Below are 15,617 nucleotides of genomic sequence, written 5' to 3'. Positions count from 1 at the left end.
ATAGCCATGACATCTGCGTCGCCTGCCTTTCCCGCGACGCAAGAGCCAATCAAATTGCAGCGGGGCGTCTCTTGCCAGGAAAGCGCGTGGGATTCATATTGTCGCGTCATAGCCGTATTGTAATGTTTTTGTGGAAAGCGACGATGACACCTTGCTAATAGTCTGGTTTTAGAATGTTGATAACATTGTGTTACGTGTATCTGTGGGTGCGTTTCCAGAAATGCTATTCACTAGTGATTCGCAACAGACTTTCAACGCTAAACAGCAAGCGCAGCCTGAGTTTCATCCGCAGTTCCCGATCGTCCTCAGTATCTGTCCTGGCGACGACAGTTGCTCCAGCTCCGTGCCAACACTCGCCCGAGGACGACGTCTTCTTGCAGCTTGGAGACAAGTCAGTCACTGTAACGGAACTTAAGGTATAATTATGAAACTATCAAACTACAGTATACAATATTCTCTTGTGAAAGTAAAGTAAGTGCGGAGACAATACTTAAGAGCAATAATACGTCTTATATGCCACTTTAAATGCATTATTCCTTTAAAGGTCAAATTACGTTTCTACGGAGCCCCCTTGGTGCCAAGGTATGAGAAAAATAAAATTCATTGATAATCTGTTCCCTCAATTTAGTAATCCGTTCCCTCAATTTAGTAATCCGTACCCTCAGTTTAGTAAACTGTTCCCTCAGTTTAGTAATCCGTACCCTCAGTTTAGTAAACTGTACCCTCAGTTTAGTAATCCGTAGCCTCAATTTAGTACTGAGTTTAGGAAACACGCAGGCTAATTGTAGCCAGTCCTGCTAGTACTGCTATATAATGATCAACCCCCTCGAACTACAGCAATATTGCCTTTCAGTTGAAAAAATGGGATGTAGGATATATCACGACATGACAATTTATACACAGAATTCACACGAGTAAGAATATAACATACAAATAGAATTTACTTCACTTGACAGATATACGTAGGTATACGGAGCCCGAGACATTTACTAAACTGAGGGAACGGATTACTAAACTGAGGGAACGGATTACTAAACTGAGGGAACGGATTACTAAACTGAGGGTACAGTTTACTAAACTGAGGGTACAGATTACTAAACTGAGTACAGTTTACTAAACTGAGGGAACGGATTACTAAACTGAGGGTACAGTTTACTAAATTGAGGGCACAGATTATCAATGAATTTTATTTCTCTCATACCTTGGTACGTTTCCTTTATCTTATGTTTAAAATACATTATCCATGCAGTTACACAAGTTATATAGTACAGGAAGATTCCGGCTCACCGACGTGCCTACGTTGCGGCCATGTTGGGAAGGTCGACGTGCCCATAAAAGGCAATGCATGGACATTGAAATTAAGTAACCAGTGTTGCCACAATTACCTTGAAAAAGTAACTTCGTTACCTTACTGATTGCTTGAACTTAAAAGTAACTTAGTTACTTTACTGATGACTTGATTTCAAAACTAAGTTAGAAAAACTAACGTTTTAGTTACTTTCAGCAGCTGTTAAGTGGCAGGAATAGCCACTTATCCACAGTACAAAAAAAAAAAAGCATTCGGTTAACCGTACCCATTACTTGGTAATGTATGCCACACAAGTTATAGGATCTCATCAACATGAATAAATAATTTAAATATTAGTGTAGTTGAAGCTACATTAAATCACCAATTTAGTGCAGACTTGACATGCCAACACAATACAGTAAGTACCTAAACGTAAAAACAAGAGCACCATTCTCAGTACACTGCCGAGCAACCGGCATCACTGGTCGTAACTTGCTCATTTTGCAACCAATTTTCATGTTTTTTTTTTTTTTGTTTGTTTTTTTTGTGGTCAATGCCAAAGCGTGTAATCAATACAGAACATTTTGAAAAAAAGATCCCCCCCCCCCCTTTTTTTTTTTTTGTTTTTTTTTTAAACCTGTAAAAGTTTACTCGTACCGGCATCCTTGGTCTTTTGGTTTTCTTGTCACACATGGAATAAGTATCTTAGTTACTTACTTACTTACTTACGATATCATTAGCTAGAGGAGTTTTACACAAATAAAACGAGCTCTGGTTTGTAAGAACTGGATAAGGAATAATGATTTTTAACCACTTTTTATATAAAAAGTTTGCCACATCGTCTTGCACAGAAGTCAATGTAAATCTTTGGGAAACTTGTGACTGAAACCTTGACTCTTTGGTAGAACAATGCCCGGACGTTTCTTATTAGTTGAGATGAAAAAGGAATGTTTAAACAGGACTTTTTCTGATTTTTCAATGCCGGGGTCCGCTCGAGCCCTCTCATTTTTAGGGTCAAACTGATAGCAATTGCATCACCAGAATTACTTCAAACTTAACAGAAAACAAGAGTAATACTAGTGAATCATGGACATATAGTTTTCTATTGTGGATGAATCCTATGAACGTGTGATTTTGGAAGCCAAAATCGAGGAACATTTTCACATTTGTCAGAACCACAGAAAATCTCAACCGAATTGAAAAATTAAAAAACGAGGCAGCAAAGGGATTTCCCATCAACTTAATCTGAAAAGAACAAGTATTACCTTGTGCGAAACAATTACAAAACGCAATTTCGGTGGACCTCCGCTAAATTCACATGCCTGAAATCTGGCACAAAAATATGGAAAGAAAATGGCAGCTGTTTTTCTGGATTTAGTAACATACCTACATGGAATACACTGACAACTTTGACTCTCCTATCTTAGCATTGCTGTAGCATGCAGCTCAAAAGTGGCGCGTTGTATCTACCCATAGGAAGCTTACGTGCAACGTGTACGTGCAACATCACCTATCGGTGCCTTGTGCAACAGCCACCAATGTGTGAGGGGATGCCTTTGTAAACAAACAATAGATTTCTTGCAGTCAACTGATTTTCAATGCACTGAGATAGCTGAGGCTAGTACTTGTCACTATTGTGTCTATAATAATGGTAAGCAGTTATGCTGTTTACGGCTGCTCTAATCAGTCGAACAGAGACAAGAAATCCTTCTTTGTGATACCAGCAGTAATTTTAAACCACAGTAACATGCAAAGGTTAATTCGAGAGATGATCTACGATTATGAATAAGTCAACTAGTTTGGCATTCTACTGACTGTGAACCAGCTGACTCAGGTCAGCGTAACAAGCCCACATGTAGGATTCCTTGTCCATGGGTGCTGTTGCACTGGCTGTGGTGGACGTGGACGCCCAGCCACACCGGGTGCGCCCCCTGGCTCCTCGGCTCGTTGTCCGATCGCCACGGCGGTGGTGCCCCTGACTGATGAGTTTTACAGGTAACATGCCCTTACAACAGTTTCTAAGTTGTCAGTATAACCTTTAGATCCAACATGAAGGTTAGTATTGAGACGGGACATAATCAGAATGCGCATATGACTTGGAATGCTAATGCTATTTGCTAGAACGTCGCCTCGATGTCCCCTCTGTAATGGCAGCTGGAGATCGCGCATTGTGTGTAATCGACCGATGTGTGACGACACCATAAGGGATCTATTCATAGTGATGGGGAGTATGGTACTGTAGCATATTATTGTCAGTCCTCAATATATGCAGAACATACAGAGGACTGACTGAATTACATATAATGACGTTACATAATTTAACTACAAAATTTCCGTAATTGTAATCCATTACATTACTGGGAGAAAATATGTAATTAAATTACAGTTGCGTTTGTAAATTTTTATGGAAATAAAAAAAAAAAAAAAAAAATAAAAGTACAATTTAGACTCAATGTTTTGACACCATAGAACATTGACTTTTGAACAGTTTTATCTTTATAATTTAGCACTTTTTTTATAGAACAGACACTTATCTGGGTTGTCATATGAAGTGATACTGTCTAAGTTGTGCACATTTGTCATTAGGTCAGCATGGTATGTTTTCCACATGCTGTAAATTCAACAAATATTTTTTTAATCATTTATTTACTTTATTATACTTTTACATTTTCAACAGGGGAAATTTTAATGTTACACAAATACATTTGCAAAGTAATCTTCCCAACACTGCCTATTAATATCTCTGGTCATGTTATGGACTCTATTCATGCGACGCGTCTGCGTTTGGAGTACGTGGCGTGCTAACTTCCGGTAGATAGTCAAAAATGCATAGTGACAATGTGGGAAACGTGTTGAAACTCAAAACTGAGTTGACGGTCATGGAGCAAAGTGGGAACACTACAGTGTTGGCTGGATGAACTATCACTTCATATTTAAAAAAGGTTGACGAAATTTAGACTTTGAAAAGTACCAGTACCAAACTATTGAATATACTTGGGTCAATGACATATGTATTTTTCTGTCAGAGTCCATTATTTAAAAAAAAAAAAAAAAAAAAAGAAAAAAATCATCTATTCCTAACATCTATCACTTTATTCTATAAAACCTATTTATTTTCATACATTTTTTAGTAAATTCAAATAATTACATTATTTTATGTTTTGGCCTCTCAAATCTCTACGAGGTGATGCAGCTGTCAGAGCAAGTGAGAAGATTAAGAAAATTATTAAAAATGTTACCTTGATAATGATGTCAAAATAAAACACTCTGGCATTATTTTATGTTTGAAGTGTTTTGGATAATGTATTCTTTCCCCTTATGTCAATAGTTTTAAAGCTCTTCAAATAACAGCAGAACTTTTGTCCACCAGTTTACATTTTCAAAATGTCAGGGTGTCACAACCATAAACATTTTACTTTTATTTCAAAGTAAAGAGACAATAGCTGTAAACAGACTGTTGTATCAGCCGACGTGATCCTTCGGACTAAGGCAAAAGGTTCGTAAATCTCTATCAAATACTGATAAAATACTACTTTCAACTCATATGTAGGCTGGCACAATTTCCATGGGCAACCAATGTAAAACTAGGTAAAATGCTGTTCTATCATAAAACTCTATTTTTTTTTAAAAAGTGGTGTGTTGAAACTTCATGAAAAGGGTAGAAGCTAATGCCAGCATCCAAACAAGCCTGTTTAATTTGAGATTAGCTGCATTAGTCAGGTGGTGCAACCAATTAGTCAGGTGGCACAACTGCAAGGAATGTCAGTATAAAGCTATATAAAGATCTAAGATTATCCATGACACTTCAAAACTGGGCGGCACGGTGGCCGACTGGTTAGAGCGTCAGCCTCACAGTTCTGAGGTGCGGGGTTCAATCCCCGTCCCCGCCTGTGTGGAGTTTGCATGTTCTCCCCGTGCCTGCGTGGGTTTTCTCCGGGTACTCCGGTTTCCTCCCACATCCAAAAAACATGCATGAATTGGAGACTCTAAATTGCCCGTAGGCATGACTGTGAGTGCGAATGGTTGTTTGTTCCTATGTGCCCTGCGATTGGCTGGCAACCAGTTCAGGGTGTACCCCGCCTCCTGCCCGATGACAGCTGGGATAGGCTCCAGCACGCCCGCGACCCTAGTGAGGAGAAGCGGCTCAGAAAATGGATGGATGGACTTCAAAACTGGGCAGCACGGTGAGCGACTGGTTAGAGCGTCAGCCTCACAGTTCTGAGGACCCGGGTTCAATCCCCGGCCCCGCCTGTGTGGAGTTTGCATGTTCTCCCCGTGCCTGCGTGGGTTTTCTCCGGGCACTCCGGTTTCCTCCCACATCCCAAAAACATGCATGAATTGGAGACTCTAAATTGCCCGTAGGGATGACTGTGAGTGCGAATGGTTGTTTGTTCCTATGTGCCCTGCGATTGGCTGGCAACCAGTTCAGGGTGGACCCCGCCTCCTGCGCGATGACAGCTGGGATAGGCTCCAGCACGCCCGCGACCCTAGTGAGGAGAAGCGGTTCAGAAAATGGATGGATGGACTTCAAAACTGTTTACTAGTTTAAATTTAAAGATATTAAACACTTCAAAACATTTTGTAATAATTTGTACATTTTAAGTAACATTTAAATTAATAAAATTACAATAAATAAAACTATAATTTAATATTGAAGAAACCGTAGAGACTGATGAATAAAACAAACATGCAAACTCCACACAGGTGGGGCCGGGGATTGAACCCGGGTCCTCAGAACTGTGAGGCTGACGCTCTAACCAGTCGTCCAACGTGCCGCCTACACAGTAATTATTGTATGACTATTTCATGCTACAGAAACGCTACATATTATTTTTAAAGAGCGTTTTACAATTATGCTCCGCCCATTGCTCGGCAAAATGCCTCGTTTCCGTTCCGTCATATCCTTGTACGTCATTTTCGGTGCGCCACCAACTGGGACAGCAGGGGAAATGAATCAGGCATTCACTAAATATTAAAAAAAAAAAAAAAAAAAAAAACGATGAATACAGCAAGATGTTAGAGGAGCTGACAGTCTTAATCAGCATTTTTTCATCTCCTCTAGTATTGGCAGGGGTGAAAATATATTTAAAAAAACAAAAACAAATTGTGGATTCCAGCTTAAAAAATAAAAGATAAAATAATAATGTGTTACCTTTTGTAGACACCCGAAGGGATAGCTGCCAAATAAGTTAAATATCCAACCATCCATTTTCTTCCGCTTATCTGAGGTCGGGTCGCAGGGGCAGTAGCTTTAGCAGGGAAGCCCAGACTTCCCTCTCCCCAGCCACTTCATCCAGCTCTTCGGGTGGGATCCCGAGGCGTTCCCAGGCCAGCCGGGAGACATAGTCTTTCCAGCGTGTCCTGAGTCATCCCTCAGGTCTCCTCTCTGTGGGAGGCGTCTAGGGGGCATCCTAATCAGATGTCCGAGCCACCGCATCTTGCTCCTCTCAATGTGGAGGAGCAGAGGCTCTACTCTGAGCCCCTCATGGATGCCTGAGCTTCTCACCCTATCTCTAAGGGAGAGCCCGGAAACTCTGCGGAGGAAACTCATTTCGGCCGCTTGTAGCTGGGATCTTGTTCTTTCGGTCACGACCCACAGCTCATGACTATAGTGAGGGTATGAACGTAGATCGACCGGTAAATCGAGAGCTCCGCCTTTCGGCTTAGCTACTTCTTCACCACAATAGATAACACAACCAATAAAAAGTCAGCATCACTGCAGACACTGCATCGATTCGCCTGTCGATCTCCCGTTCTATTCGTCCCTCACTCGTGAACAAGACCCCAAGATACTTGAACTCCTCCACTTCGGGCAGGATCTCTTCCCCGACCTGTAGAGGGCAGTCCGCCCTTTTCCGACTGAGGACCATGGTCTCAGATTCGGAGGTGCTAATTTTCATTCCAGCCGCTTCACACTTGCCTGCGAACTGCTTCAGTGAGAGTTGACGATCATGGCTTGATGAAGCCAATAGAACCACATCATCTACAAAAAGCAGAGATGCAATACTGAGGCCACTAAACCGGACCCCTCTATGCCTCGGCTGCTTCTAGAAATTCTGCCCATAAAAGTTATGAACAGAATCTGTGACAAAGGGCAGCCTTGGCGGAGTCCAACTCCACCAGAAACGAGTCTGACTTACTGCCAGTATTGCAGACAAAACTCTGACACTGGTTGTACAGGGACCAAACAGCCCGTATCAGGGGGTTTGGTACCCCATACTCCTGAAGTCCATATGCACAAACAACAGTGAGGACTCGTCCCCCCAGCCAAAGGCGGAGGGAGACTACCCTCTCGTCCACTGCGGTGAACGTCAACGTACAGGCGCCGAGCCGGGGGGGCAATAAGCATACGCACACCTGCTCGGCGCCTCCGACCGTGGGCAACTCCAGAGTGGAAGAGAGTCCAACCCCTCTCGAGAGGACTGGTACCAGAGCCCACGCTGCATGTGGAGGTGAGCCCGATTATATCTAGTCGGAACTTCTCGACCTCACACACCAGCTCGGGCTCCTTCCCTGCCAGAGAGGTGGCATTCCACATCCCTAGAGCCAGTTTCTGTAGCCGGGGATTGGATTGCCAAGGTACCCGTCTTCGGCCACCGTCCAGCTCACATTGCACCTGACCCCAATGGCCCCTCCCACAGGTGGTGAGCCCATGGGAAGGGGGACCCACGTTACCCTTTCTGGCTGTGCCCGGCCGGGCCCCATGGGTGCAGGCCCGGCCACCAGGCGCTTGCCTTCGAGCCCCACTCCAGGTCTGCCTCCAGAGGGGGACCCCGATGACCCGTGTCCAGGCAAGGGAAAATGTCTACCAGAATTTTTTTTTAACATCGTAGGGGTTTTTGGAGCTGTGCTTTGTCTGATCCCTAACCTAGAATCTCTCTCTCTCTCTCTCGCTCTCTCTCTCTCTCTCTCAAATAATATACAGTGGGTACGGAAAGTATTCAGACTCCCTTAAATTTTTCACTCTTTATATTGCAGCCATTTGCTAAAATAATTTACGTTCACCCCCCTCATTAATGTACACACATAGTCACAGAAAAAAACGGAATTGTTGAAATTGTTGCAGATTTATTAAAAAAGAAACTGAACTATCATACAGCCATAAGTACACAGCTGGATTTGGGGATCCTCTGCCATTCCTCCTTGCAGATCCTCTTCAGTTCTATCAAGTTGGTTGGTGAATGTTAGCAGAAAGCCATTTTCAGGTCTTTCCAGAGATGCTCAATTGGGTTTAAGTCAGGGCTCTGGCTGGGTCATTCAAGAACAGTCACGGAGTTGTTCTGAAGCCACTCCTTCGTTATTTTAGTTTTGTGGTTAGGGTCATTGTCTTGTTGGAAGGAGAACCTTTGGCCCAGTCTGAGGTCCTAAATACTCTGGAGAAGGTTTTTGTCCAGGAATATCCCTGTAGTTGGCTGCTTTCATCTTTCCTTCGATTGGAACCAGTTGTCCTGTCCCTGCAGCTGAAAAACACCCCCACAGCATGATGCTGCCACCACCATGCTTCACTGTTGGGACTGTATTGGACAGGTGATGAGTAGTGCCTGGTTTTCACCACACATACCGCTTAGAATTAAGGCCAAACAGTACTATCTTAGTCTCATCAGACCAGAGAATCTTATTTCTCACCATCTTGGAGTCCTTCAGGTGTTCCGTCGGGCCACTCTGCCATAAAGCCCCGACTGGTGGAGGGCTGCAGTGATGGTTGACTTTCTAGAGCTTTCTCTCATCTCCCGACTGCATTCCTGGAGCTCAGCCACAGTGATCTTTGGGTTCTTCTTTACCTCTCTCACCAAGGCTCTTCTCCCCCGATTGCTCAGTTTGGCCGGACGGCCAGCTCTATGAAGGGTTCTGGTCATCCCAAACATCTTCCATTTAAGGATTATGGAGGCCACTGTGCTCTTAGGAACCTTAAGTGCAGGAGAATTTTTTTTTGTAACCTTGGCCAGATCTGTGCCACAATTCTGGTGTCTGAGTTTTTTTATGCTCTTCCTTTGACCTCATGATTCCCCTTTGCTCTGACATGCAGTGTGAGCTGTAAGGTCTTATACAGACAGATGTGTGGCTTTCCTAATCAAGTCCAATCAGTATAATCAAACATAGCTGGACTCCAATGAAGGTGTAGAACCATCTCAAGGATGATCAGAAGAAATGGACAGCACCCGAGTTAAATATATGTGTCACAGCAAATGGTCCAAATACTTATGACTGTGTGATACTTCACTTTCTTTTTTAATAAATTGCAAAAATTTCAACAATTCTTTTTTTTTTTTTTCTTTCAATATGGGGTGCTGTGTTAATGAGGGGAAAAAAGAACTTGATTTTAGCAAATGACTTGATTTTAGCAAATGACTGCAATATAACAAAGAGTGAAAAATTTAAGGGGGTCTGAATACTTTCCGTACCCACTGTATAGTGTGTTCAGCCGGGGTTTGTCCTGGAAGTCCCTAACAAAACCTGGAACTCTTGAAGGAAAATGAACTGACGTTCAAAAACTGTTCACAGGTGCCAAAATGAGCGCATTCTCAATAACATTCATCAGAGAGAAATGAGCTAAGTTCAGTTCACGTTCACCCTAAATATGAACTAGTTCATGAACTTCGTTCATTAAAATCATTCAGGTACAACACTGATTCCAGTATTGGTAGCAGGAGTTATCAAAAAGTTTCAGGTGCTCACAAACAGCGATGAGGATTTTATCCTCCATTTTTCTGCTCAACAAATCCAGGACGTGATGATGTGTGTGATGCAGTATATTCCCAACACTGATTGGCTGTTGCGATGCAGCATCATACGAATTTGTAGTTTGAGTTGGAATTTTCCACCTTGAGCAAAGTACAAAACAATACAATACAATACAAAAACCCTAAAACACAAAAACGCAGTACAATTTATGGTTACGCTATTCATGGCAACAGCAGTCGTCAGTTCAGCAACAGCAGTTGTCAGTTGAGTTTGCCACTCGGACTTTGTTGGAAATAGTGATCTTTTGAGCCACAGATGATGTCCAAATACCTCCTCACTAGGGCTGGGCGATACGACCTAAAATCCATATCACGGCATAAATTGAGTTCCTTCACGGTAATGGTATTGCGATATAAACCTAAGTGTTAAAATTACAATGGAACAATTTTTTTGCATGGGTTGCATCGATCTTAAGCAAAGCGAACTTCATTCATTAATTAATCGTCCATTCCGCTTATCCTCAATAGGGTCGCGAGCGCGCTGGAGCCTATCCCAGCTATCTTTGTGCGAGAGGCGGGGTACACCCTGAACTGGTTGCCAGCCAATCGCAGGGCACATATAAACAAACAACCGTTCGCACTCACATTCACACCTTTGGGCAATTTAGAGTCTTCAATTAACCTACCTCGCATGTTTTTGGGATGTGGGAGGAACCCGGAGTACCCGGAGAAAACCCACGCAGGCACGGGAAGAACTCCACACAGGCGGGGAGGAAACAAAACAAAACACTTTTTTTTTTTTTTTTTTTTTTTAATATCTTTATTGGTTGTCAGACATCATTTACAGTATGATGTCAAAAGACACACGAGAAGGCTACAATTAACTAGCTTTTGGATTCAAATATACTATACACGATGGTAAATGTCTTTCGCGGAGCCGATCATTGACCTGCTCGGCGAATTATGACATTAAAGCCGATCAGCATAAAATGCTAATTATCGGTCAATACCGATCAAGCCGATCAGATCAGTGTAAAGTCTCAAAAAGTTATTAAAAGCTTTTCATTCTGTGTAACGCTGTTGTCATGATGACATTCTGTTCGCTGCGCTGTTCGCCAAGAAACCAACGCTCTTTTCATAGTCTAAATATGTATGCAAACTCATGAAGCTTTGTACACACATCAAGCCTGGCAAACATTTTAATATTTTACAGGGTTTTTTGTGTGTGCAATTTTTAGCGCCCCCTAAACATTTCCAAAAAAGCAGCTCTGGCTGTCCATTTCACCTAGGTCTACCAAAATTGGGAAGGATATGTAACAGCCCAATACCTACAAAAAAGGTCTCTTGGAGCCATACCCTAAACCCAACAGGAAGTCCTCCATTTTTAATTTATTTTCAAATTGTGACCTATTTTTCCCCTTTTCATCAGTCATATTTTTATAGATTTTATCCGATGTCTCACCTAATCATAGTGAAGAAAACATAATTAAAAGCTTTTCCTATCATCTCACGCTTTTGCAGCGTCCTGTTCGCCGCACTGTTGTGCCACACATAATTGTGATGTGGGATTTAATGATATACAGTTTTACGCGACTAAAATCTAAAAGGTGTGTTGCGCATTTCTAGTCAATGGATCCGCAATGTGCCAGTACTCCAACATGCCAATACCGCAACATGCCAGTATCCCAACATGGCCAGGGGTGCGAGGGCTCTTCATAGCTGCTTGCAGCTCTAGTTAACTATTGCATTCAAATTTACTGCTACATCAAAGCAAATCCACACTTGTATCATTTTGCCTTAATCATAAACATCTATCTATCTATCTATCTATCTATCTATCTATCTATCTATCTATCTATCTATCTATCTATCTATCTATCTATCTATCTATCTATCTATCTATCCATATCTGTGTGTGTGTGTGTTTGTGTATATATAAAGCAAAGCATCGTTTTAATAAAAATGCTATGTTGTGCCAGTTAGTGTTACTAATTATCACCTAAATGGGAATAATGTTAATCTTAATTTACCTTATGTGTTTCACCCCCTTCTGCATCCTGTTGTTGTGTGTTAACTTCTTCTTGTTCTTTTCCTTTCAGCTTGTCCCTTTAGGGGTCGCCACAGCGCGTCATCCTTTTAATTTCCATGCATCCATTTTCTGAGCCGCTTCTCCTCACAAGGGTCGCGGGCGTGCTGGAGCCTATCCCAGCTGTCATCGGGCAGGAGGCGGGGTGCACCCTGAACTGGTTGCCAGCCAATCGCAGGGCACATACAAACAAACAACCATTCACACTCACAGTCACACCGACGGGCAATTTAGAGTCTCCAATTAATGCATGGTTTTGGGATGTGGGAGGAAACCGGAGTGCCCGGAGAAAACCCACGCAGGCGCGGGGAGAACATGCAAACTCCATACAGGCGGGGCCGGGGATTGAACCCGGGTCGTCAGAACTGTGAGGCTGACGCTTTAACCAGTCGTTCACCGTGCCGCCCTCCTTTTTAATTTATTATATTTTTTTCATCATTTGCACCAGGAGTGAAAGTGGTATCGTGATTGATGACCTGCCGAGTTGTCACTTTGCAGTGCAAGTTCGTGGCTCATATCAATGATAAGTTGGAAGAAGAAATTCTTCTTTAAAGCCACGGCGTTAAAACTATAACATTAGGGTGCCCCCCTGCGTCAATACATTATTTAGATGTAAATGAGCCCTAACATTATTATTATTTCTCATTGGTGAATGTGTATTCAAAATTTTCATGAGACATCTAAAGTAAAAGAGGATAAACACTAACTTGATAAGCATGTGAGCATATGATCGGATAGAAAGTAATTTTGCGCATTTTGTATGGCCAGTAGACTTGTCATGATTTCTGGGGTCAACTTTTTGGGTGCGCATTATACCCGAGAGTGTTTTATAGATGAGAAATTATGGTAATTCGTTTCCGGTTTTCGAACATATCCTGTGTGATTACTGTTTGGCTGTGTATTATTTTCTCTCTCAACACATTCATTTGCCTATTAATTTTCTGTTCATAGTTGGTTACTCTCCACTATTACGCTGTACCAGCGTATTCCTCTGTGAAAAGTGTACTGGATTACCCAAGCACTTAATTCCGGTATTTCACGATTACACGATAGCGAGGCGGTTAGCATGGCTTCTCCATCTTTTCCTGTTAATTACTCATCCTCCTTTTGTGATAACAATACTTATCTGAAGTGGAGCTTGTTCACCGCCATGGAGGTGATGATTAGTGACTTAGGGGAGCTACTCCACTGTGTGTTTAGCCACACTAGCTGGAGTGGCGCAAGCTAGTGGAGCATTGAGGATTAGCCAGTAGCACCTGAGCAGCACGGAAAACGTATACTCAATGTTTTTTTTCCCCCTACCAGGTCCAGAAATATGAGGCAAACTTGCTAAACACTTTTGAGTGGGGAAAGTTTCAAGAAATGAATACTTTTTCAAGCCACCCTATGTGTATACTCTATCACCATTGAGCCATACATTGGTAATATAACTTTTGGGCCATATTCAGGGGTTTTCATGCAGACTGAAATTATTAAAAGCACACGCTGGCGCATTCTGCTGCCGCTTTGCACCGGCTTCTTTAAGATTTCTATTAGTTTGTTTTAATGTTTTAAACTTGTGTTAATCTTTTTTAGCACAATCACACTTGATTTGAAAGCCTTGACCAGTTCATACACGGAAGCCCTTACCTGTTGATCCGAGGAGCTTGGCGGAAGAGATCAGTCTTCTCTTCGCTTTCGTCCCAGAGTTTTGTGTTGTTTTTACAACCTGGACTACCAGAGTACAAGTGTGGGACTTGCTTGTTTTAATCATCCTGATCCATTGTCCACTCTCCGGTGATTGCATTGCTCCAGTACTCTGGTGCTGAGCTTCTGCAACTCTGCTTTCGGCTGTCCTGTCCACTGCCAACGGCGCTCCACCATAACCAGGAACATCACTCACCAGCTCCGCCAAAGGTACATCCACTGTGGCTCCCGACGAAACTTGCACCTTGATGATGCCACAACAATAAAATCTATCTGGTCCAAAACTTGACGTCTACTGCGAAAAACTTGCCAGAGTCGACCACACCACACGGACAAGACCACCGTAAACTTTGGACTTCTCAACATTCGGTCACTCACAACCAAGGAACATCTCGTCCATGATCTCGTCCTTTTCATCCTAAACTGGACTTCTTTGGATAACAACAGCCGAATGACTTTACAGCATTCAATGACATGACTTCTCCGGGGTGTGTTTACGTTTGCAAACCCCGCGCCTCTTGTTGTGGGGGAGGTTTTGCATTGAGAAGTGGAAAATATTGCCGCTATTAACTCCCGTTTCCTCTACGTTTGAATCATCGGCTGTACAACTCTATGGACCCACTCCCGCTATCGTTATTTTCCTGCCACCTAAGCACAAGGATTTTTTTAAGTGACTTTACTGCTTATCTGTTGCATCTGTCTTCACTTTCTCTTAATATTATACTGCTTGCCAATTTCAATCTTCAGATGGACATCTCTAATAACACCATTTCCAGCGAGTTCTCAGTTTGTCTCAATAACTTTGGTCTTCAGCAATTAATTAACTTTCCCACTCACTGCAACTGACCCATCCTAGTTGTGGTATGATGTTCCGGTATCAGTACAAGCAACTTCAATTTTGACTCATTCCCTTTTTCAGACCACATATGGAAGATTCAAAATATTTTGTTTTCTTTGAGGAGCAGTTTTGCTAATCATTTCTTCATTTGAGGAGCAACTTTCTAATTTTGAGGCTCAATTCTTTGAAGGTGAATCACACAGGGACCCGAAGCAAGGGTTTTATTAAGCAATAAAAACATGACCGTATAACAGGGGAATTTAATGTAGAACTGCAGCTATCAAATATTTTAGTACTCAAGTGTCCTCCACCCCTCCTTGAGCCGTCACCTTATTGTGGTGGAGGGGTTTGTGTGTCCCAATGATCCTAGGAGCTAAGTTGTCTGGGGCTTTATGCCCCTGGCAGGGTCACCCATGGCAAACAGGTCCTAGGTGAGGGACCAGACAAAGCATGGCTCCAAAAACCCCTATGACGAGTACAATAAATGGATTCAGGTATCCCTTACCCGGACGCGGGTCACCGGGGCCCCCCTCTGGAGCCAGGCCCGGAGGTGGGGCTCGAACGCGAGTGCCTCGTGGCCGGGCCTGCACCCATGGGGCCCGGCCGGGCACAGCCCGAAAGGGTAATGTGGGTCCCCCTTCCCATGGGCTCACCACCTGTGGGAGGGGCCATAGGGGTCAGGTGCAGTGCGAGCTGGGCGGTGGGCGAAGGCGGGGACCTTGGCGATCCGATCCCCGGCTACAGAAGCTGGCTCTAGGGACGTGGAATGTCACCTCTCTGGCAGGGAAGGAGCCCGTGCTGGTGTGTGAGATCGAGAAGTTCCGACTAGATATAGTCGGACTCTCCTCCACACACAGCTTCGGCTCTGGTACCAGTCCTCTCGAGAGGGGTTGGACTCTCTTCCACTCTGGAGTTGCCCACGGTGAGAGGCGCCGAGCAGGTGTGGGTATACTTATTGCTCCCCGGCTCGGCGCTTGTACGTTGGGGTTCACCCCGGTGGACGAGAGGGTAGCCTCCCTCCGCCTTCGGGTGGGGGGA

General features: G+C 43.3%; 2 protein-coding genes across 10 annotated transcripts in view; one reads left to right on the top strand and one right to left on the bottom strand.

Moving 5' to 3' along the window:
- lrch2 (leucine-rich repeats and calponin homology (CH) domain containing 2) overlaps positions 1-15,617 on the bottom strand; it is a 466,084-nt gene that overhangs the window by 54,978 nt on the left and 395,489 nt on the right. The window lies entirely within an intron of this gene.
- Positions 52-15,617, top strand: part of hlcs (holocarboxylase synthetase (biotin-(proprionyl-CoA-carboxylase (ATP-hydrolysing)) ligase)) — a 109,040-nt gene continuing 93,474 nt past the window's right edge. For 2 of the 6 annotated variants that reach the window (XM_061752150.1, XM_061752147.1), the window contains exon 1: positions 65-416. In XM_061752150.1, the coding sequence (XP_061608134.1) occupies positions 174-416 (243 nt within the window). In that variant the 5' untranslated portion in view covers positions 65-173. Of the gene's footprint in view, positions 417-15,617 lie in introns of all 6 variants that reach the window. The other 4 variants (XM_061752151.1, XM_061752152.1, XM_061752149.1 and 1 more) reach the window with 4 other exon arrangements.

This window comes from Phyllopteryx taeniolatus, chromosome 17 (genome assembly GCF_024500385.1).
Source record: "Phyllopteryx taeniolatus isolate TA_2022b chromosome 17, UOR_Ptae_1.2, whole genome shotgun sequence".
NCBI lineage: Eukaryota > Metazoa > Chordata > Actinopteri > Syngnathiformes > Syngnathidae > Phyllopteryx > Phyllopteryx taeniolatus.
The sequence above is the reverse complement of the archived record's forward strand: the minus strand, read 5'-3'. Positions and strand labels throughout refer to the sequence as shown.